At 42.1% G+C, this 24,474-nt stretch overlaps 1 protein-coding gene across 1 annotated transcript in view; it reads left to right on the forward strand.

Moving 5' to 3' along the window:
* LOC139545148 (zinc finger matrin-type protein 4-like) overlaps positions 1-24,474 on the forward strand; it is a 209,002-nt gene that overhangs the window by 59,490 nt on the left and 125,038 nt on the right. The window contains exon 3 of the mRNA XM_071352592.1: positions 20,766-20,855. Within this exon, the coding sequence (XP_071208693.1) occupies positions 20,766-20,855 (90 nt within the window). The remainder of the gene's footprint in view (positions 1-20,765; positions 20,856-24,474) is intronic.

A 24,474-nucleotide genomic window follows, 5' to 3' on the forward strand; every position in this document is an offset into this window, starting at 1 on the left:
TGTCCAGGTGGGAAAGGGCAGTGTGGAGCGCAATAGAGATTGCATCATCTGTGGATCTGTTGGGGCGGTATGCAAATTGAGGTGGGTCTAGGGTTTCTTGCATAATGGTGTTGATGTGAGCTATGACCAACCTTTCAAAGAACATCATGGCTACAGACCTGAGTGCTACAGGTCGGTAGTCATTTAGACAGGTTACCCCTGTACTTGCCACAGGGATTATGGTGGTCTGCTTCAAACATGTTGGTATTACAGAATCGGACAGGGAGAGGTTGAAAATGTCAGTGAAGACACTTGCCAGATGGTCAGCACATGCTCGCAGTACACGTCTTGGTAATCCGTCTGACCCTGCGGCCTTGTGAATGTTCACCTGTTTAAAGGTCTTACTCACATCGGCTGCCGAGAGCGTGATCACACAGTCTTCCACAACAGCTGGTGTTCTCATGTGTGTTTCAGTGTTATTTGCCTTGAAGCGAGCATAGAAGTAGTTTTGCTTGTCTGGTAGGCTCGTGTCACTGGGCAGCTCTCAGCTGTGCTTCCCTTTGTAGTCTTTAATGGTTTGCAAGCCCTGACACATTTGACGAGCGTCAGAGCCGGTGTAGTACGATTCGATCTTAGTCCTGTATTGATGCTTTGCCTGTTCGGTGGTTTGTTGGAGGGCATAGCAGGATTTCTTATAAGCTTCCGGGTTAGAGTCCCGCTCCTTGAAAGCGGCAGCTCTAGCCTTTAGCTCAGTGTGGATGTTGCCTGTAATCTATGGCTTCTGGTTTTGGTATGTACGTACAGTCACTATGGGGACGACATCATCGATGCACTTATTGTTGAAGCCAATGACTGATGTGATGTACTCTTCAATGCCATCGGAGGAATCCCGTAACATATTCTAGTCTGTGCTAGCAAAACAGTCCAGTAGCTTAGCATCTGCTTCATCTGACCACATTTTTATTGATCAAGTCACTGGTGCTTCCTGCTTTAATTTTTTCTTGTAAATAAGAATCAGGAGGATAGAATTATGGTCAGATTTGCCAAATGGAGGGCGAGGGAGAGCTTTGTATGCGTGTGTGGAGTAAATGTGGTCCAGAGTTTTTCCCCTCTGGTTGCATATTTAACATGCTGATAGAAATTTGGTAAAACTGATTTAAGTTTCCCTGGATTCAAGTCCCCGTCTAGAGCGGGTGAATGTTTTCCTGTTTGCTTATGGCGGAATACAGCTCATTCAGTGTGGTCTTAGTGCCAGCATTAGTCTGTGGTGGTATGCAGACAGCTACAAAAAACACAGATGATAACTCTCTATGTAGATAGTGTGGTCTACAGCTTTTCATGAGATACTCTACCTCAGGCGAGCAAAACATCGAGACTTCCTTCGATATCGTGCACCAGCTGTTATTTACAAAAGTACATCGTCCGCCGCCCCTTGTCTTACCAGATGCCGCTGTTCTGTCCTGCCGATATAGCGCATAATCAGCCAGCCAGTTGTTGCCGCTATCATGTATCCCAGTGCTATTCAAACTTTTTGACCTGCGACCCTTCCCCCTCCCCAAAAAGAGTGGTATAGAACATTTGACTCACGCACATGCAAGTGTACACACGTGAACATGCGTTCACAATCGCTGCGCAAATACAGCCTGTCATTACAGCCGTAAATGTTAATGCATTTTCAAAGCGCAAGACAGGGTACAGGAATAAATAGCGTTTTACACCTGATTTTAGAGCAGAAAGTAATTCATTTTAGCAGCCAATATTAACTAGGGATATACATGTATCATGTCACTCCTCTGGAGTCCCAGCAAGCAAAATCATACAACCTACTTGTAGCAGAGGTTGCAGGATTGGATGAAAAGCATGTTCTGTCAGCATTGTGCCATCACTTTGGAGTGTAGCCTGCCTGCAGAGTGCTCGTTGCCAGCCAGGTAGCCATGTTCATTCTCACAAATATGTTGCATCTTCATCCCATAATATTGAAGGCAATGTGATGTTACAGCTGCTTCTTTACACATACAGTGCATTCGGAAAGTATTCAGACCCCTTGACTTTTCCACATTTTGTTACGTTACAGCCTTATTTTAAAATTGATTAAATTGTTTTTTTCACACAATACCCCATAATGACAAAGCCCCCACAAAAAAATATTTGCAAATTTATATACACTACCGTTTAAAAGTTTGAGGTCACATAGAAACTTCCCTGTTTTTGAAAGAAAAGCACATTTTTTGTCCATTTAAAATAACATGAAATTGATCAGAAATACAGTGTAGACATTGTTAATGTTGTAAATGACTATTGTAGCTGGAAACTGCAGATTTTTTATGGAATATCTACATAGATGTACAGAGACCCATTATCAGCAACCATCACTCCTGTGATCCAATGGCACATTGTGTTAGCTAATCCAAGTTTATCGTTTTAAAAGGCTGATTGATCATTAGAAAACCGTTTTGCAATTATGTTAGCACAGCTGAAAACTTTTGTCCTGATTAAAGAAGCAATAAAACTGGCCTTCTTTAGACTAGTTGAGTATCTGGAGCAACAGCATTTGTGGGTTCCATTAGAGGCTCAAAATGGACATAAACAAAGAACTTTCTTCTGAAACTCGTCAGTCTATTCTTGTTCTGAGAAATGAAGGCTATTCCATGCGAGAAATTGCCAAGAAACTGAAGATCTCGTACAATGCTGTGCACTACTCCCTTCACAGAACAGCGCAAACTGTCTCTAACCAGAATAGAAAGAGGAGTGGAGGCCCCGGTGCACAAGTGAGCAAGATGACTCCGGGATGCTGGCCTTCTAGGCAGAGTTGCAAAGAAAAAGCCATATCTAAGACTGGCCAATAAAAATAAAAGATTAAGATGGGCAAAAGAACACTGGACAGAGGAACTCTGCTTGGATGGCCAGCTTCCCGAAGTCGCCTTTTCACTGTTGACGTTGAGACTGGTGTTTTGCGGGTACTATCTAATGAAGCTGCCAGTTGAGGACTTGTGAGGCGTCTGTTTCTCAAACTAGATGCTAATTTAACGACGACTTGCGGGCAATTGGTTCAGAACAACAATCACAACAATGTATACAAAAACATACTTTTTGGGGAAATTATACCACCCCTGAATAGGGCACTTTGGAGACTGGAAGGGCAAAGGTGTATGTGCTCTGCACAGGTAGAGCCCTATCTGTGCACGTGCCTGGGTGTTGCAGTATGTTTGACCTTCATGCATTTCCTCTTGTGATTTTCACACATATCTAATAATATCCCATTTGCTCATTGGTAACAACCTTTTCAAGCTGTATGTTTGAAATTCAATTGACTTGCAGCTGATTAGAAATAGACCCTGGAGTGAGGAATCCCACCGCATGTAGATGATAAGATTTTGTGCTTTACACATCAATATTCTTTGGTAATTTCAGTTTCAGGATAATTACCTGCCACACCCTGTATATTTTCCACAGATTACCATCCCATCTGTGTATTTTACTTTGCTTATGTTAGAAGAATCTAATTCTCCATCGCTGGGGAGTTTGCCCATCAACTGCAATTTGTCAGCAATTTTTCAGCTTTTTTTGCTTTTTTGTAAGCGCCAGGCAGCAAGCAGACTGTATCGCACAGCAGCTGTATTGTACATTACATTTTGCAGGGCATGCACCACCTAACTTACACTTTTTGTTTTCAATGCAGAATAGCACCTGGGTCTTTATAATGATAAGAGCACATATTCGTTTTTTGTATCATCTTACCAGCAGCAGTGGTTATTTAGCAGAATTTGAGAGCCAATCTGGCTACTCTCTCTCCTCACTGAATGCTGGTGTCCCAAATGGTACCTTATTCCCTATATAGTGCACTACTTTTGACCAGAGTAGGGTGCCATTTGGGACGTAATCATGTGTCTGTGGGACTTTATTTTTTAACTCTGCTCTTTCATCCCCTCTCTCACTAATTGGTTCCCATTATCTCTGGAGTTGTAAGTTTACACATCAATGCTACCGTACTGCTTACTTATTATTGTTAATTCTGTTCACCCAACATTAAGCTAAGACACACTTCTTCCACTCTCTCCAGGGTTTCCACATTGTGCCTCTCTAATGCCTGCCACACCCTGCCTTAATGTTGCTGGACCCCAGGAAGAGTAGCTTCTGCCTTGGCAGCAGCTAATGGGGATCCTTAATAAATACAAATAAAAGTGCCTTGCTTCTGTGTTTTGGGAAGAAAGGGTGGTGGTGGAAGATGTCCAAAAAATGTATGTCAATAAGGTGACAGACATCGTGTGCTCTGTAGCTCTAGTAGTGGAATGGGACTGGTCCGTTTCCTGTGTGGATCAAAGCAGGTCTGCGGTGTCAACACTTATTTGTTTTTACCAGGACTCATTCAAAGCTGTCACCACAACAGTATGCATGTATACCAAAACCAAGGGTTATAGGATTTACTCATTGAGTTAAAAGATAGTTGGTAGCTCTGAAAGCCAGTACTTCAGATCTTGAGGTCTTATATTATGATTCAACTCTGCCCTTCTGTATGATGAAGAAAGCACTGTTTACCAACAAAGATCAAACCGCATGGACGAATCGTCTCGTTCACCATTATTGCAATATTCATGCCCATGTAGTGAGTTGTTTTGATGTTTCTCTGCATGTAGCTCCTACATGCATATAGATAGACTTTCATCTCGGTGTCTTTAGTACCATTCATCTCTCTCTCTCTCTCTCTCTCTCTGTCTCTCTGTCTCTCTCAAAATGTGTGTGTGTGCTGCTTACTTGCCTTCGGCCAATGTGTTTTGTTCACTGGATTCCCAGATTCAGCATTCCTGGCTTGTGAATATGTATGGAGATCAAGATAAAGAATAGAGGTGACCAGAGGGCTTAATGTCTACACTGACTCCCTCTTCCTATAGACATGTTCTACAGGCATAATTATCATGGCCCAGTTCTCTCCTCCAGTGTCCCTAACTGTTCCTGTGATCCTGCACTCTTACAAAAATGGGTGCTTTCTAGAACCTAAAAGGGTTATTCATCTGTCACCATAGGTGAACCCTTTGAAGAACCTTTTTGGTTCCAAGTATAACTATTTTGAATTCCAGGTAGAACTAATTGTTGGATTCCATGTAGAACCCTTTCCTTTCTCCTATGTGGACAGCTGAATAACCTTTTTGGAACCCTTTTTTTAAAGAGTGTAGTTGTCCTTTAAGACCTCTGTCTGCCACTGAGGGTGAATGAGGAACTGAGGAAGGACTACAAACAGTACACCCTCGCTAGCACAGGGAATAGAATAATTATCTCTGTCCCCCTCCCGTGCTACCGAAGGGGTTCGGAACGTTTCAGCCGACTCTTTGCCCTGAACAAGTACCTGAAGAAACTTTGCCACGAAAGGAATGTCCCTTTTTGTGACAACTTTGATTTGCTGTGGGAGCGACCAGCACTTTTTAAAAGAGATGGGATTCACCCAGGATTATTTCCAGCAACATCACCAACTGTTTTGGAGACTGCTCCAGTTCTCCATGTGAGAATAAGCAACAGAGGACTTGGAAAGCAAATCAACTCCTGTAGAAATTACACTATGGTTACTGTGAATAACCTAGTTGATGTTCCTTTAACTCCGCCTTCTAGTGAGTTTATACAAACTGTCATTTCATACCATTCTGTTAGATTGGAAACTGTCAGAAAATGTGAACGTTAATCATTTGGTTGTTATTCCATTGGTTACCTAGAGGGGGATGCCCCAGGGGCCGAGTGGTCCACATTCATTGAATATGACCCTTTTAAACGTTAGAGCAATCAATAGTGAAACCTTTCTCGTGAATGACCTCATTACTGAGCGCAAAGTTGATTGCATGTTTCTCACTGAAACATGGCTGTCATCAGACTGTAGTGCTTCTCTTATTGAAGCCTCACCCTCGGACTACAGCTTTTCATACTCTGTCAGAAACGGGAAAAAAGGGTGGGGGGGACAGTCTCTATTTTTACTAATGCTGTCAGCTGTAAGGATATTTAGTTTGGTAACTTTGGGTCTTTTGAGCATCATGCTATACTGTTAAGCCACCAGTGCTGGCTATAACACTGTATAGGCCATCAATGCGCTGCCCCATTTCTATTGTCCACAATTACTATGATAAAGTTATTGTATTGGGAGATTTTAATATTCGTGTTGACAAAGAGACTGACTCAAAGGCCATTGAATGTATGAATCTTTTGAGCTCTATAAACTTTATCCAACATGTTACTGGGCCCACCCATAACCGCGGCCGTACACTGGACCTGGTTACCAAGTGTCTTCCTATTGACATATCCTCTATTGTTGACATTGTTTTATCTGATCACCGCTGTGTATTTTGTACTACCCTGTTGCCTATAGCACCGGGTTAAGAAATGCTATCTTACCTCTAAAGTTGCTACAGATTTTATTGAGTGTATGAACGATACTCCACCACCTATTCAGCCTTCCTCTTGTTATGATTTAGTTGATCACTTTAAATGCAAATTAAAGGCAACCATTGATGCCATAGCTAGAGTAAAGTTGAAAAAGGCCACATCCGAATGGAGAGCCCCTTGGATGAGTAAGGAAACAAAACAATTAAAATACATTTTAGAAGTGTAGAAAGTCAGAGTTGCAGGTCCATATGATATTTTGAGAGAGCAACTTGGCATATTTAACAAGGCAATTAGAAAAGCCAGACGGGCTAATTTTTCTAACTTGATCACTATTAATCAGAATAATTCGATAGTGCTCTTCTCTACCATTGTTGCCCTCATAAATCCTACCCCCTCAAACCTATGTGAACTTTCCTCCACATCTAAATGTGATGAGTTTGCTGCATATTTCAGAGATAAGATAACAAACATTAGGTTGGGTATCAGTCAAGCAAGTTTGATGAATTGTGTCCCAGCCTACCACGCAAAGGCACTATGGATTTATTTTCCTTGGTTGACACAGACATGCTCAGGAAAGTGATATCACAACTTAAGCCTTCTACCTGCCTTCTCGATCCTATCACCACCACCTTCTTCAAAACAGTTTTTATTTGCGTATATGAAGAAGTGCAAGCTATTGTTAATCACTCCCTGTTCACAGGCACTTTCCACACTGCACTAAAAACTGCTATGGTGAAACCCCTTCTGTATTCTTCAGCTCTAAGCATATTTCGGCCAATCTCCAACCTTCCATTCTTAACCCTTTGACACATACCAACACATGGGTGTGATCACTCTACGGTAGTCTCTGCAATGTACGCTCACACCAGTGTGATTAGAATGCTTATTTAGAGCTGGCCACTGTTTTTTCACAAACATTTTGCACAAACACAGTCCTTACCACATTATGTCCTGAATGTGATCAGTTGTTTTTAGATGCAATGTTAAGACATTCACAGAAGTAGCGACAGCATAAAACAATCATCAAACCGGAAAATATAGGTGACATTAGTCCTAGCGCTAACTGAGGAACGATTGACTTAACACAAGTGGTCCTATTTAGCTAACTCTCGGCTGACAGAGACCATGTATTAGCAAATAGCAATTACTATTTACAATTCATCACATCACAGGTGAGCTCAAAATTGATCAAAATAACAGAGTAAAACACTTCCTAAAAATCAATCTCCGCGTCAACCAAAGATGAGAAGAGGAGACCAGATGAGTTTGGTCTGATGAGGTGAACCATCCCTTCACCTCATTTTGATATAACATCTCTGGTCTGAAAGATGTTTACGTGACACCCAGAATGCATTGTATAATGTCAACAAACATGGCTCCACACACAGCTGGAAAATACCTTAGCATTAGCTCTTCATATTCAATACAACCTTCAAAAAAGTATTTTACATACAGTACCAGTCAAAGGTTTGGACCCACCGACTCATTCAAGGGTTTTCTTTATTTTTACTATTTTCTACATTGTAGAATAATAGTAAAGACATCAAAACTATGAAATAACACATGGAATCATGTAGTAACCAAAAAAGTGTTAAACAAATCAAAATATATTTTACATTCTTCAAAGTAACCACCGTTTCCCTTGATGACAGCTTTGCACACTCTTGGCATTCTCTCAACCAGCTTCTCCTGGAATGCTTTTCAAACAGTCTTGAAGGAGTTCCCACATATTCTGAGCACTTGTTGGCTGCTTTTCCTTCACTCTGCAGTCCAACTCATCCAAAACCATCTGAATTGGGTTGAGGTCGGGTGATTGTGGAGGCCAGGTCATCTGATGCAGCACTCCATCACTCTCCTTCTTGGTTCAATAGCTCTTACACAGCCTGGAGGTCTGTTGGGTCATTGTCCTGTTGAAAACAAATGATAGTCCCACGAAGCGCAAACCAGATTAGGATGGCGTATCGCTGCAGAATGCTGTGGTAGCCATGCTGGTTAAGTGTGCCTTGAATTCTCAATAAATCACAGACAGTGTCACCAGCAAAGCACCCCCACACCATCACACCTCCTCCTCCATGCTTCATGGTGGGAACCATACATGCAGAGATCATCCGTTCACCTACTCTGCCTCTCACAAAGACATGGTGGTTGGAATGAAAAATCACACATTTTGACTCATCAGACCAAAGGACAGCTTTCCACTGGTCTAATGTCCATTGCTCATGTTTCTTAGCCCATGCAAGTCTCTTCTTCTTATTGGTGTCCTTTAGTAGTGGTTTCTTTGCTGCATTTCTAACATGAAGGCCCGATTCACTCAGTCTCCTCTGAACAGTTGATGTTGATATGTGTCTGTTACTTGAACTCTGAAGCATTTATTTGGGCTACAATTTCTGAGGCTGGTAACTCTAATGAACTTATCTTCTGCAGCAGAGGTAACTCTGGGTCTTCCTTTCCTGTGGCAGTCCTCATGAGAGCCAGTTTCCTCATAGCGCTTGATTGTTTTTCCGACTGAAGTTTTCCTCATTGACTGACCTTCATGTCTTAAAGTAGTAATGGACTGTTTCTCTTTGCTTATTTGAGCTTTTCTTGACATAATATGGACTTGGTCTTTTACCAAAAAGGGCTATCTTCTGTATACCACCCTCATCTTTTCACATCACAACTGATTGGTTCAAACACATTAAGAAGGAAAGAAATTTCACAAATTAACTTTGAACAAGGCACACCTGTTAATTGAAATGCATTCCAGGTGACTACCTCATGAAGCTGGTTGAGAGAATGCCAAGAGTGTGCAAAGCTGTCATCAAGGCAAAGCGTGGCTACTTCGAAGAATCACAAATATAAAATACAGTTGAAGTCGGAAGTTTACATACACCTTAGCCAAATGCATTTAAACTCAGTTTTTCACAATTCCTGACATTTAATCCTGGTAAAAAACTCCATGTTTTAGGTCCGTTAGGATCACCACTTTATTGTAAGAATGTGAAATGTCAGAATAACTGTAGAGAGAATGATTTATTTCAGCTTTTATTTCTTTCATCACATTCCCAGTGGGTCAGAAGTTTACATACACTCAATTAATTTGGTAGCATTGCCTTTAAATTGTTTAACTTGGGTCAAACGTTTTGGGTAGCCTTCCACAAGCTTAACACAATAAGTTGGGTGAATTTTGGCACATTCCTCCTGACAGAGCTGGTGTAACTGAGTCAGGTTTGTAGGCCTCCTTGCTCGCACACACTTTTTCAGTTCTGCCCACACATTTTCTATAGGATTGAGGTCAGGGCTTTGTGATGGCCACTCCAATACCTTGACTTTGTTGTCCTTAAGCCATTTTGCCACAACTTTTAAAGAATGCTTGGGGTTATTGTCCATTTGGAAGACCCATTTGCGACCAAGCTTTAACTTCCTGACTGATGTCTTGAGATGTTGCTTCAATATATCCACGTATTTTTCCGACCTCATGATGCCATCTATTTGGTGAAGTGCACCAGTCCCTCCTGCAGCAAAGCACCCCCACAACATGATGCTTCCACCCCCGTGCTTCACGGTTGGGATGGTGTTTTTTGGTTTGCAAGCCTCACCCTTTTTCTCCAAACATAACAATGGTCATTATGGCCAAACAGTTCTAGTTTTGTTTCATCAGACCAGAGGACATTTCTCCAAAACGTACGTATCTTTGCCCCCATGTGCAGTTGCAAACCGTAGTCTGGCTTTTTTATGGTGGTTTTGGAGCAATGGCTTCTTCTTCTTCGATTTTGTGAGCTGGTTTAATTGCTCCTCATGTATCACTTACCCAGTGATGTCTTCTCATTGTTACACTAGATTAGGCTGTCGCACTCAGTTGCTGAGAGTTGAGATACTGTACAGCGATTGTCTGTATGTGAGTAATGTTCACGCTTCTCCCTTCTATTATTCGATGTGTATTTAATATTGGCTTGGGAAGTTAATGGGATGGAAACATTCATTCATTTTGCTGACAAAAAGCAATACATGAAAATGAGAATCAAGATCATTGTGTCAGTAATTGATAATTGAGGAGGTTGAATAGGTAGGGTCTTTTAATAGAGTTAATTTCAATGTAATCTGTGAGATGAAAGGATTGTTGTTCTCCCGCCCACCTTTTGAGGCCTTTCAAGACATTTACATGGAAAGTCACGTAATTCTTTTGAGATTTTTCTTCCTCTTTGATGTATGCTAATGATGGACAAACAGCAGATAACTGCATTGCTTTTAATGATGTTGTCATTAAGGACAGTGGCCCATGTTTGGTTTAAAGTTACATCATTTTCAAATGGAAAATTCAGGTGTCGGACTACTGGCAGGAGTCCTTTGCTCATTGCGCAACTACTACCAAGGTAGTGTTTAGGGCGGCAGGTAGCCTAGCGGTTAAAACATTGAGCCAGTAACCGAAAGGTTACCACCAACCTGCTAGCTACACACCTCTTCCAAACCTGCGGCCAGGCAAATGTTCTGGAGGTCTATCAAAACAAGACCTTTTTTTTTACCTCAGTTTATGTCAAGACATAAACTGCTAACTCTCTCATTATGATTCTTCAAGATGTTTCGCTAGACAGTATGTTGATGAGGGCCTCCGAGATACTGTATGTCTTTTCGTTTGTTAGTTCTGAGACTGCAGCCTTTACACAACATTTAATTGGAGTTTGTATTCTGTATTAATGCAGCTTTGGGAGCATTCATTATTCTAAATATTGTCTGCAATATTGTGACTCAATTGTGACTCAGACCCTTTTAATTGGCACTGCTGAGCTGAGACAGTGGTAGGCTGCTCCCCAATTGCACCCTATTCCCTTTATAGTGCACAACTTTTGACCAGACGTGAATAGGGTGCAATTTGGGACGCTGACGCACTATATATTGTACAAACTTTTTTTTCCTTGATGAAGATTAAACAATTACAGTTACAGTCTCAAAGTATTCTGACAAGGACGAGACGGGATAGTGAGACGAATCAAACTGGAATATTTAGCATGAGATGCAAATCCCTTTTTCAGCCCTGATATAATTATTTTATGATTTCGTGATTGACTCAACCCCTAAGATGAGGACTTTTGCAGGTTTTAATGTAAATATATAATGAACCAAAACCCCCACTTTGCTCAGCCCTGCCAGACATGATCTCCAAAGGATAGGAGAGGCTTGGATTTACAATGTTCTGAATTTCATTTTTTGGTGCATGGCAGGCAAAAAGAGGGCAAAGAATAAGCTTTGTTCCTTGGGTGTTTTAATTTCCACTGTTACAAATGGCATGAAATTGGGTGCGATCCATCAATGGGTGAGATATAATGGACCCAAAAAGGCATTTTAAAAGGACATTTGGGTACATTAACATACTTTCTGACTTTTAATCGTGTAATTTGTCGGGCTTCGTTTGAAGGGAAAATCTGTTCTTTCATAGAGGGGGGAAGGAAGCAGCCTTCCAAATGTGTACTATATTTCATTTCTTTGCTGGTAAAACTTAAGGGTCTGTGCTATCCGGGATCCTTGGCACGTCCCTATCCTAAACCCTAACCGTAACCATAACCATTACATAACCCAAACCTTAACCTTTGACTTAACCATTTTAAATGTCAACTTCAATGGGGGTAGGGCTGTTCCAGGGAACCCGGAAAGCACAGACCAAAACTGAAGAAAGCCCCCGAAGACGATCACTTCCAAACAAATGGAATACTGCACCTTCTAATGGGCAGAACGAAGGCTTTATTCCATGGGGATTAGAAATGAGGGCTAATGTGAGGGTCTAATGTGAGGGTCTAATGTGAGGGGCTATCAGAGAGGGCAAACCGAAGGCTATAGTAGGTAGTTTTTTAAGCACTATTTCCTTTTAGATCCATATCTTACAAAGGTTTGACCGAACACCAGTTTGTCCCTCAAATCCCATGCTATCAACCTATTAGTTATTTATATTTTCCAGGGCCTGGCTTTTCATGACATGGTCACTGGTTTTGGAAATATATTTTTTTGTTGTTGTTGTATATGATACTGTTGATCATTCACAGGCGCACACTCGCGCTCACACACACACACATTATGTTCTTCTATCCTCGTGGGGACCTATAATTAATATCAATATCCATAAAAAAATCCTATTTACCTTAACCCTAATCCATAAACCAAACCTAACTCCTAAACCTAACCACTAACCCCTTTTCCTTACCTTAATTGTAACCCTAAACCTAACCCCTAAACTTAAAATAGCCTTTGTCCATGGGGATGTGGGAAATGTCCCAACGAGGGAGAATTTTCCTTGTTTTACTATCTTTGCACGCACACACACAGTGAGACACTTAATGTTACCGTTATCTCACTTCAAAATCAATTTTAAATGGAGTCTGCTACATTTTTCTGACTAAAGTGGTACTAATAGCCATTAGCCTGTCAGTGAGGTTGTCGCTTGTGATTGTGTTCCCGGTCCTCATGTCTCTCATTGGCAATGGTCTCTTCATACTCTCCATGTCCACAATATCAGGCAGGACTTTAACGTAGCTTCTTGTGAACTGCTGCACATACGAGTTGAAGGATTTAAAAGGTAATCACTCGCCCTCCCACCCAACAATTACGTGTTTTGCCTCAAGCAGCTAGCACTGAACTCAGCAGAAAGGAGCTGAGTTCTGTTATATCCATGATATTTTTCACATGGATAATTATCCTCTATTCCGATCAGACATACTCAACATACAGTATACTGAACTCTACATGTGTACTGTAACATTGTTACAAAATAGCCCCTTTGGAAGTTTGGATGGCATGTTCCATTTCCATGATCCGTGCTCCATTTGTTCCAGCGGCGTAGTTTGATGCCCTTATCTTGTTGTCATTGAGCAGCTTCAGAGCTCATCTCTAAGCTCATCCTGTAAACACATCCTCCCCGTGTCACTTCCTTTAAGCCGATGACATGACAGACAATTAGAGTTTGCTAATTTCTAATGTGGGATGTGAGTTCATGGCAGGTACTATCCAATGCATTTTTTCTGTGTGTTTTTTGGTAGGAGTTGAATAATTGGTATTCTTGTCTGTCTGGCTTAGTTTCATGAAAGCATTCTGTCAAGTGTCTAGGGGAGCGCTCCCTCTCCCATCGTCGACTGATCTACAGGCGTTGTCGGCACAATGCTCTCCATCCGGCCAAGTGGTTCTTGCTCTCATATGCAAGACCACTCAGCAACCGCCATGCTGTCAGAGTCTGGGTGTGTTTGAACTGTAAAAGGCTGATTATGTCAGGAGGACTATAAATGAACAGATAGGATAGGTATCAAGGCAAAACATTTGATGAATTGGAAAGATGGGTGTTTACTGAAAACAACTTTATTTCAATATAGTGTTCCAAAAACAAATTGGTTTCCGATTCAACATGCTCTCCAATGAAGTTCTGTGATTACTGTTATTAATGCACTGTATATCCAAGTAAGAAGGCCTCTTAGAAAGTGTGATTTGAATTTGACTGTTAGTGAATATGATGAAAATGAACTGACACGGACAGAAAGTGGATGGAACCGGAGAGGGAGAGGTGTTAGGTTGACAAAAAGGGACATTCAGATAACTAATAGAGGATGACTGCAGGTTGTGCTGGTGGGTGTAGCTACTTTTGAGCTCCTCCAAATCGAGCTCATCATGGGGGCTCACATACAGCCACATTAATTAGTCCTCAACTGTGTCTCATTTGACTGTACAGAGCCTGACGGCGTGCTTCTCGGCTCTGCTCTTGGTTATGTTCCAAATAGCACCTTATTACGTTTGATCAGAGCCATGTGGTCCCTGCACAAAAGTAGTGTACAACATAGGGAGTAGGGTGCCAATTGGGACACTGCACTGCTCTGCACTCATCCATTCAGGAAACAGCTGGTGTCTGTTGAATCCTTAACCAACAGCTATGTGCAGAAAACACAAGAAAGAAGCAGCACTTCACCACAGAGTCTCTCGTATCTGATTTGATTCTAGATGAAGAGATTATTCATGACTGAATGGGGAGGATGGAATAGAATATTGTAGAAAAGACTTGATGGTAGGAATGTTGTAGGAGGTTGTTAACATCATCAAAAAGTTGCCTCAGTAGGAACACAGTACGTTTTGGGGTGCTGGACTATGAATAAACTAATTTGCAGCGTCAATTATCTATGATATGTCCTGAAACACCCTGTTAACTGTAATCATCAGGGTATTGATGAAACGACATGCTAAATACGCTATAGGATGTTAGTCGTTGTAAACCAGACACAGTTGCGTTATACAATGGTACATAGCTTTTGCTTTTCTTGATGCCAACGATTGCCAAATAGGCTAGTTTTTCGAAGTGTGTCTAGAAGGTTTTCAAATATTTTGAACTCCCTGCAAATGCACATGCGATTATGTCCTCACCAACACACAGTTAGCTTGGTGTTTTTGAAGTAAGCAACTTATAATAATGAGATAATTTGTCCCAGAATGTGGTCAATGCTTGGCATTTTTCTCAGGGACAGAGGAGAGCTCTATGTAACATTACTTTATTTATTCACACACGTACACATACACACACACCGACAGGAAGGGGATTCAGCGACGTGACAGCCGCTCAGCCACAGCCCCATCCTCTCTGGAGTGTCTCTCTCTGGAATTTACCTGACCCACTCTGTGTCAATGCTGGTTTGTCTGATTCTGACTTCTTTACATAATGAGGTCTCCTCAAGGGCTGCTAGCCTGCTCCATTACCCAGCAGGCCCACTTGTCCGAGCAAAATCAGAACAAACTTCAGGGTTGGCTCATTTAAATCGCTCCAATTAGTTCCCCGGTCTGCCAAGTCATGACATTACATAACAGTAACAGCCATATTAGCAAGCAGTTAGATCACTATGATGACTGCAGATGTTGCTAACAGGTCACATTATGGCTGTGAGTGAGCAGGCATTATTGACTTGTAGCATCCAACATGACAAAAAAATATATAGGAATGCCACAGTCATAAAAACCCAAATGAATGTTGTTGGATCTAGAAAATGGTAAGTTAATGAAAATGCTAAGGAATTGCATAGTGTCCTGGTACTGTAATCACTTCAGACACAAGGATCATCAACACAATCACAACCTTTTATCATGATGATATTTGTATTATTTTGTTTCATGCAGTCTTGCCCCCTGGTCTCTGTGTCTGCCTCCCAACTGCCACCCTATTCCCTATTTAGTGCACTACTTTTGACCAGAGTAGTGCACCATATGTGCCATTTGGGACTCAGCCTACCTCTAGTGGGCAGACAAGGACCAGACCAGAGGGTGGATGGGCTGGGGAATCTGCCCAGGGTCCATTGGGCAGAGAGTAGATTATGTCCAGAGGTATCCCCACCTCCTCCCACCAGGGCACAGAGAGCATATAGCCTTTATGATCAACTCACTGATGTAGTGGTAATGCAATATGGATTTTTTTCCTGGCCCGATTATGTCAACTCTGTAAAAATAAAGGCACCTGGGACTTCCTTCCTGCTACCAGCAGTTTATTTATATCGGCAGCAGCGGCTGGTCACGTTCAAGAGGAAAGCAAGGCAAGCTCGGTTGGGCATATACTACTAGCCCATATGCAATACAGCACTGCCAAGGTGTGTCTGTTGCCTTTGGAGTTTTAGACTCCCCATGGAGATATCATCACCAATGCCATCAGAAGTGGAGATTCTCTATGAGCAGGTTTCACTCTTCGCACATTGGCTTTTCACTCATCCTCCACAACTGTACGTTCTTCTGAGTTTCCCCAGGCTCCTATCCCCATTTATAGTTTGTGCTCCAAATGGCAACATTTTCCCTACATAGTGCACTACTTTTGAACAGATCCTTGTGGGCAGTTGGTGTCTTTCAGTGCATTTAGGTCTTCTCTAGCTGGGTTGGTTGTATGTAGGCTGTGTTCCAATGCTCTAGTTAGTAAAAGTAGAACAGCCCCTTAGCTCATATCAGACGGTGCAGATGGATGCAGCATTGGTGAGTGTCACAAATTATATAAAAGGAAGAGACCGTATCAGAGGAAAATGCTCTCGGAGCATACTGAGAGATTGGCAGAGAGAGAGCCTCTGAATGATCATTTCATTCCCTTCCTGTTATGTGTTTGACCCTCAATAACCTTCCTCCTGCCACTGATGCCTGATAGTTCCTTTCTCAGGCTCAGGGTGCATTAGCCCAGCCATAAACAAGAAAGAGAAGAAAAACAAATAGATTTCTCAGGACCATTCTCCTCCATCTGAGCTGAAAATATGCATTTTTCTGCCATCTCTGTGGTTGTCTCCTAAATTACTCCGTATTCCCAATATAGGGCACTACTTTTGACCATAGCCCTGGACCCTGGTCAAAAGTAGTGCACTATATAGGGAATAGGGTGCCATTTGGTATGCATCCTGCGTCTCTGTAAAGACAATCTGGGAGTCGTCTGTCTGACTGTCACGCTGCATGGGCGCTCTTCCTTGTTGCATCAGAGTGGAAAGAGAAACTACCTCTCCAAGATGAAATTAAGGTTTTTAGAGTCATTCCTGCATTGAAACACTTCAACCCCTTTGATCCCTTCCTTAATTTTTGGGAGCTTGTAAACCTGTAGTTGAGTGGAATTATTTGAAGATAAACTGAATGGCGAATCGATTGCCCTCCATCACTCTACCCTCACCTCACCCCTCTTTTCCTTCATCCATCCCTCCATCCCCACCCTAGCCCAAAATCTGCTCTGTCTGCTGCCAAAGTGGAGGGATCAATGGGTCTGTGATGTGATAAGGGCCTCTTGCTCCTTTAATGGAAGCTGCAGTAATTATTAATGGAATCCAGTGTCAGACAGGGGCTGGGTCCAAAATGGCACCATATATTCTCTCTCAATATATATACACTGAGTGTTCAAAACATTAGGATCACCTGCTCTTTCCATGGCATAGACTGACCAGGTGAATCCTGGTGAAAGCTATGATCCCTTATTGATGTAATTTGTTAAATCCACTTCAATCAGTGTAGATAAAGGGCAGACAGGATGAAGAAGCATTTTTAATCCTTGAGACATGGATTGTGTGTGTTCCATTCATAGGGTGAATGGGCAAGACAAAATATTTAAGTACCTTTTGAACCAGGTAGTAGGTGCCAGGTCCCCGGTTTGTGTCAAGAACTGCAACGCTGCTGGGTTTTTCATGCTCAACAGTTTCCCGTGTGTATCAAGACTGCTCCACCACCCAAAGGACATCCAGCCAACTTGACACAAATGTGGGACGCATTAGAGTCAACATTGGCCAGAATCCCTTTGGAACGCTGTCGATACCTTGTAGAGTCCATGCCCCGACGAATTGAGACTGTTCTGAGTGCAAAAGGAATGGCAACTCAATATTGTGAATGTGTTCCTAATGTTTTGTATACTCAGTGTATATTCTCTCTATATACAGTACACTGAACAAAAATATAAACGCAGCATGCAACAATTTCAAAGATTTTAGTAAGTTACAGTTCATTTAAGGAAATCAGTCAATTGAAATGAATGTATTAGGTCCTAACCTATGGATTTCACATGCATATCTGTATTCCCAGTCATCTGTTGGTCATAGATACCTTTAAAAACAGTTAAGGGCGTGGATCAGAAAACCAGTCAGTATCTGATGTGACCACCATTTGCATCATGCAGGACATTGAATGTTGTCCCACTCCTCGTCAATGGCTGTGCAAAGTTGCTGGATATTTGCAGGAACTGGAACACGCTGTTGTACACGTTGATCCAGAGCATCCCAAACATGCTCAATGGTTGATATGTCTGAGTATGCAGGTGGAATAACTTGGACATTTTCAGCATCCAGGAATTGTGTACAGATCCTTAAGACATGGGGCTGTGCATTATTATGCTGAAACAAGCGGTGATGGCGTCGCATTAATGGCAAGACAATAGACCTCAGGATCTCGTCACGGTATCTCTGTGCATTCAAATTGCCATTAATAAAATGCAATCGTGTTCATTGTCCGTAGCTTATGCCTGCCCATACCATAACCGCACCGCCACCATGGGGCACTTTGTTTACAACCTTGACATCAGCAAACTGCTCGCCCACACGATTCCATAAACGCTGTCTGCCATCTGCCCGGTACAGTTGAAACCGGGATTCATCCGTGAAGAGCACAGTTCTCCAGTGTGCCAGTGACCATCAAAGGTGAGCATTAGCCCACTGAATTCGACTATGACGCTGAACTGCAGTCAGATCAAGGCCCTAGTGAGGACAACGAGCATGCAAATGAGCTTCCCTGAGACGTTTCTGACAGCTTGTGCAGAAAATCTTTGATTGTGCAAAGCCACAGTTTCATCAGCTGTCCGGGTGGCTGTTCTCAGACCATCCCGCAGGTGAAGAAGCCGAATGGGGAGGTCCTGGGCTGGCGTGGTTACAAGTGGTCTGCGGTTGTGAGGCTGGTAATGCTAAATTATCTAAAAAGATGTTGGAAGCAGCTTATAGTAGATAAATGAACATTAAATTATCTGACAACAGCTGTGGTGGACATTCCTATAGTCAGCATGGCAATTGCACGCACCCTCAAAACTTGAGACATCTGTGGCATTGTGTTATGTGATAAACTGCATATTTTTATTGTCCTCAGCACAAGGTACACCTGTGTAATGATTATGCTGTTTAATCAGCTTCTTGATATGCCACACCTGTCAGGTGGATGGATTATCTTGGCAAAGGAGAAATGCTCACTAACATTGTTTGAACCAAACATTTCTGGGATCTTTCAGCTCATGAAACACTTTTACATCTTGTGTTTATATTTTTGTTCAGTGTATATACAGTGCCTTTGGAAAGTATTCAGACCCCTTGACTTTTTTCACATTTTGATACGTTACAGCCTTATTCTAAAATTGATGAAATACTTTTCCCCCCTCATCAATCTACACAGAATAGCCCATAATGACAAAGCAAAAACACACAATTTTTGAAGTTAGCAAATGTGTATATATATATATTTTAAAAAAGATATCAGATTTACTTAAGCTTTCAGACCCTTTAGTCAGTACTTTGTTGAAGCAGCTTTGGCAGCGATTACAGCATCAAGTTTTCTTGGGTATGACGCTACAAGCTTGGCACACCTGTATTTGGGGAGTTTCTCCCACTTTTCTCTGCAGATCCTCTGTCAGATCCTCTGTCAGGCTGGCAGGCTGGATGGGGAGCATTGCTGCACAGCTATTTTCAGGTCTCTCCAGAGATGTTCGATCGGGTTCAAGTCTGGGCTCTGGCTGTGTCCGAAGCCACATTGTCTTGGCTGTGTGCTTAGGGTTGTTGTCCTGTTGGAAGGCGAACCTTCGCCCCAGTCTGAGGTCCTGAGCGCTCTAGAGCAGGTTTTCATCAAGGATCTCTCTGTACTTTGGAACGTTCATTCTTGCCTCAATCCTGACTAGGCTTCCAGTCCCTGCCGCTGAAAAACATCCCCACAGCATGATCCTGCCACCATGCTTCACCGTAGGGATGGTGCCAGGTTTCCTCCAGACGTGACCCTTGGCATTCAGGCCATAGGGTTCAATCTTGGTTTCATCAGACCAGAGAATCTTGTTTCTCATGGTCTGAGAGTCTTTAGGTGCCTTTTGGCAAACTCCATGTGGGCTGTCATGTGTCTTTTACTGAGGAGGGGCTTCTGTCTGGCCACTCTACCATAAAGGCCTGATTCATGGAGTGCTGCAGAGATGGTTATCCTTCTGGAAGGTTGTTCCATCTCCACAGAGGAACTCTAGAGCTCTGTCAGAGTGACAATCAGGTTCTTGGTCACCTCCCTGACCAAGGCCCTACTCCACCAATTGCTCAGTTTGGCCGGGCGGCCAGCTCTTGGACGAGTCTTGGTGGTTCCAAACGTCTTCCATTTAAGAATGATGGAGGCCACTGTGTTCTTGGGGACCTTTAACGCAGCAGAAATGTTTTGGTACCCTTCCCCAGATCTGTGCCTTGACACAATCCTGTCTCTGAGTTCTATGTTTTTTACTTGCAATAAAAAAAAAATTAAACTGTTTTTGCTTGGTAATTACAGGGTATTGTGTGTAGATTGCTGAGGAAAAATTGTTTTTAATAGATTTTAGAATAAGGCTGTAACATAATAAATTGTGGAAAAAGTCAAAGGGCACTGTATAAATTCTCTATATAGTGTACTACTTTATATAGTGTACTACTACTGCTCTATGTAGGGAATATTGTTCCATTTGGTCAGTCACCAGGTTTTTCTTTCCATAATACAATCTCTTAGTAAGTCTGAATCATTCAACCACACAGTTCTCAGATGCGCAGTATGGCACTGCTTTTGTAAGACGTTCAATACATGCAATATAAACATTTAATATATCTTTAATCTAGACATGCAATTCATGTGAAAGCTTTGGGGGGGTTCAGATCAAGAAAAACATGAATGATGGTCTTTTCATGATGTTTCTAACCTTTATTGTGTTTTATCTCCCCTTTTATCATTTCTAGAGTCGGAAACATGCCAATAAAGTACGGCTGTATTACATGCTACACCCCGTGGATGGAGGTTGCCCAGCTAAGAAACTCAGAACAGACAATGTGAGTACTACACTGGCTCTACACAAGGTGCTAAACACAACCTAAAAGGGTTCTTCGGCTGTCCCCATAGGTGAACCGTTTGAAGAACACTTTTTGGCTCCAGGTAGAACCTTTTTGGGTTCTTTTTGCACAGAGGGTTTTACCTGGAACCCAAAAGGGTTCTCCTATGGGGACAACCGAAGAACCCTTTTGGAACCCTTTTTTCTAAGAGTGTAGTAGTGTCCGTTATACATCTCACTATCATATGTGATTTCACACTTTTACAATAGTAAGAATTGGATAACAGAGTGGAAGTTTTTGACAAATGCATCTCAAATGCATCTCAAAATCATCTCTGCCTTCGATGCACTCACTGACAGTCAGAGGAGTGTTAAACCTTTCTGTCTTAATGGACATTCCTGTTATTGATTCCTACCCCTGTGTCTTGACCTTCTTGCCTCTTGTCAGAGTGATGAATAGATATGTAGTAACACATTTCTGCTTGGCTGAACCAACCGACGTGGAAGTGACAATGAACTGAAAGCCACAGGTTGTCACAGCAGAGCAGCTTTCTGTTAAGTGGAAAGAGCACATTTAGACTATATCCCAAATGGCACCCTACCCAGTGGGTAGTGAACCAACGTGGAATAGACATTGAATTGATGTCATAGTGGGCTTTGGTCAGAAGTAGTGCACTACTAAGTGAATAGGGTGCAACATGTCTCCCATGTAAATGGTATTTTGACACCTGCAATTATGTGCTGCCGTGAAAAACCGGTTGATACATTTTAGTCATTTATCCAGAGCGACTTGTAAGTGCATACATTTCATACTTTTTCCTTCTCCATACTGGTCCCCCGTGGGAATCAAACTCACACCCCTGGCTTTGCAAGCACCATGCTCTACCAACTGAGCCACACGAGATATGTGTGGGTTGTGATGCTTGTGCTTAAAGTCTTCCTTCTTGTCTGAGAGGAACTACAGGAGAAATGGGTGGTGGTGGTGCGCAATTGGGTTTGTGCTTGCTAGCATATGTGCGCCTATCTATGCTGACTCAAAGCTTTCACTGAGCCAAGACAAAGAAACAGAGACAAACAGACAAGCTATTTGCAGGTGTGCTTTCTGTTCTGCATAAAGATAAAACCTGCAGAATTTGTGTCTCATCAGCTTTCTGCACAATCACAGTGGCTACAGTATCATACTTCTGTGAAATAAGGGTTTATGTAATATGATCATATCAATGTGCATACGCTGGGCTTTTGACGTTGAGATCCATTGGTGTTGTGGGGAGATGGTGGCGGTGAGATTAGGGCCATTGCAGTAGTGTCGGATTGGGAGTGTGTAGATCAGTCAGGAGAAGAGCCTCAGACTCAGGTCTCAACTGTGATTAGTCTGTCTGCCAGCTATCAGTCAAGGAGATCTTCTCCTCTGGACCTGATAAGGAATCCTCTAGGGAAAGAGCTCTATCCCTCTCTCTCCTCCTCTCTTTTCTATTTTTGTGTTTGTCTTTCACTCTCTTTCTCTTTCTCCTCCCCTTTCTCCTCCTCTCTGTCTCACACTCTCTGTCCCGCCCTCTATTTCTCTCTGTCTTTCTCTCTTCCTCTGCATTCCTTCCTTCCTTCCATCTCATCTGTCTGTCTGTGTCTCTCTCTCTCAATTAAATTTCAATTTAAGGGCTTTATTGGCATAGGACACATATGTTTACATTGCCAAAGCAAGTGAAATATATAATAAATAAAAGTGAAATAATGAACAGTGAACATCACACTCAAAACTTCCAAAAGAATGAATTACAAATCGTATACAAATAGTACAAATCGTATACAGTGTTGTAACGATGTGGAGATAGTACAAAAGGGAAAATAAATATCAGTTGTATTTACAATGTGGTTTGTTCTTCACTGGTTGCCATTTTCTTGTGGCAACAGGTCACACATCTTGCTGCTGTGATGGCACACTGTGGTATTCCACCCAACAGATAGGGGTTTATCAAAATTGTATTTGTTTTCTAATTCTTTGTGTGTCTGTGTAATCTGAGGGAAACATGTCATCATACATTTGGCAGGAGGTTAGGAAGTGCAACTCAGTTTCCACCTCATTTTGTGTGCAGTGTGTGCATAGCCCGTCTTCTCTTGAGAGACAGATCTGCCTTTCTCAATAGCAAGGCTATGCTCACGGAGTCTGTACATAGTCAAAGCTTTCCTTACTTTTGGGTCAGGTATTCTGCCACTGTGTACTCTCTGTTTTGGGCCAAATAGCATTCTAGTTTGATCAGTTTTTTTGGTGAATTCTTTCCAATGTGTCAAGTAATATTTTTTTTGTTTTCTCAGGATTTTTTGGGTCTAATTGTGTTGCTGTCCTGGGGCTCTGTGGGGTCTGTTTGTGAACAGAGCCCCAGGACCAGCTTACTTAGAGAAGTCTTCTCCAGGTTCATCTCTCTGTAGGACCAGGACGTCATTTGGGAAACCGTGTGGTAGAGGGTCTATTTTTTATTTAACTTTTATTTAACTAGGCAAGTCAGTTAAGAACAAATTCTTATTTACAATGACGGCCTAGGAACAGTGGGTTAACTACCTTGCTCAGGGGCCGAAAGACAGATTTTTACCTTGTCGGCTCGGGGATTTGATCTAGCAACCTTTTACTTTGAGTCCTATAGATTTAGCTACAGTTCTATACTATAAGATACAATAACTTGTCCATTTAATCTATTTGAGATGCCTTGTTGATCCAGCTTTAAGTGAAAACATGTCCTATGTTCAGTGGTTTTGAGCAATAACTTTGCTGTTGGATTCCTCACATAGCGAGATCTCTTTTGATGACTACGAGTTTACATAAATATCAAACACCCAAGAGAGATATATATATATATATATATAAAATACACCATGCAGACCAGTAAAATGTATTACTGTATTACCCACTCTAGCGTGCATGCAATCCTCGATAGGGGGATTAGTAGTTATTCATTTCCCTACATGAACAAAATAAGCAGCCTCCAAAAATGGCATCCAGGGGAATAGGTTGCTGGAGGTAGCTGAGGCAAATATTTGTTTTCTACGGCTCTATTTTACCTTTTCAGCTGATTTCAAGATCAAAGCTCCCATGCTGTTGTGTATTGTGGATCAACGGCCTCTGTAATCAGTGTATTCTCTGTGTTATCAGTGAAAGCTGTGCTCTCATGCTCTGTGTCTGTGCTGCTACATCACTGAGCAACACACCAGACCGGAAAACTGCACTGGTCTACCTTTCATAGCTAAGGTTGATGTTCTGTGTCGTCCAGTGTAGTTAAGGCTGGGATTTTGGCTGGGTTTGTATTGTCTAAAATGTATGATATATTTTTAACCGTATAATTGCTTGATTCAAAGATTTAATGAAATCAGAACCGTGAAGGAGAGGTACAGTACCGGTCAAAGGTTTGGACACACCTACTCATTCTTTATTTGTACAATTTTCTACATTGTAGAATAATACTGAAGATATCAAAACTATAAAATAGCAAGCCAGCAGCATACCACCCTGCATCCCACTGCTTGCTTGCTTCTGAAGCTAAGCAGGGTTGGTCCTGGTTGGTCCCTGGAGACCAGATGCTGCTGGATGTGGTGTTGAAGGGCCAGTAGGATGCACCCTTTCCTCTGGTCTA

This window comes from Salvelinus alpinus, chromosome 19 (assembly GCF_045679555.1).
Source record: "Salvelinus alpinus chromosome 19, SLU_Salpinus.1, whole genome shotgun sequence".
Lineage (NCBI taxonomy): Eukaryota > Metazoa > Chordata > Actinopteri > Salmoniformes > Salmonidae > Salvelinus > Salvelinus alpinus.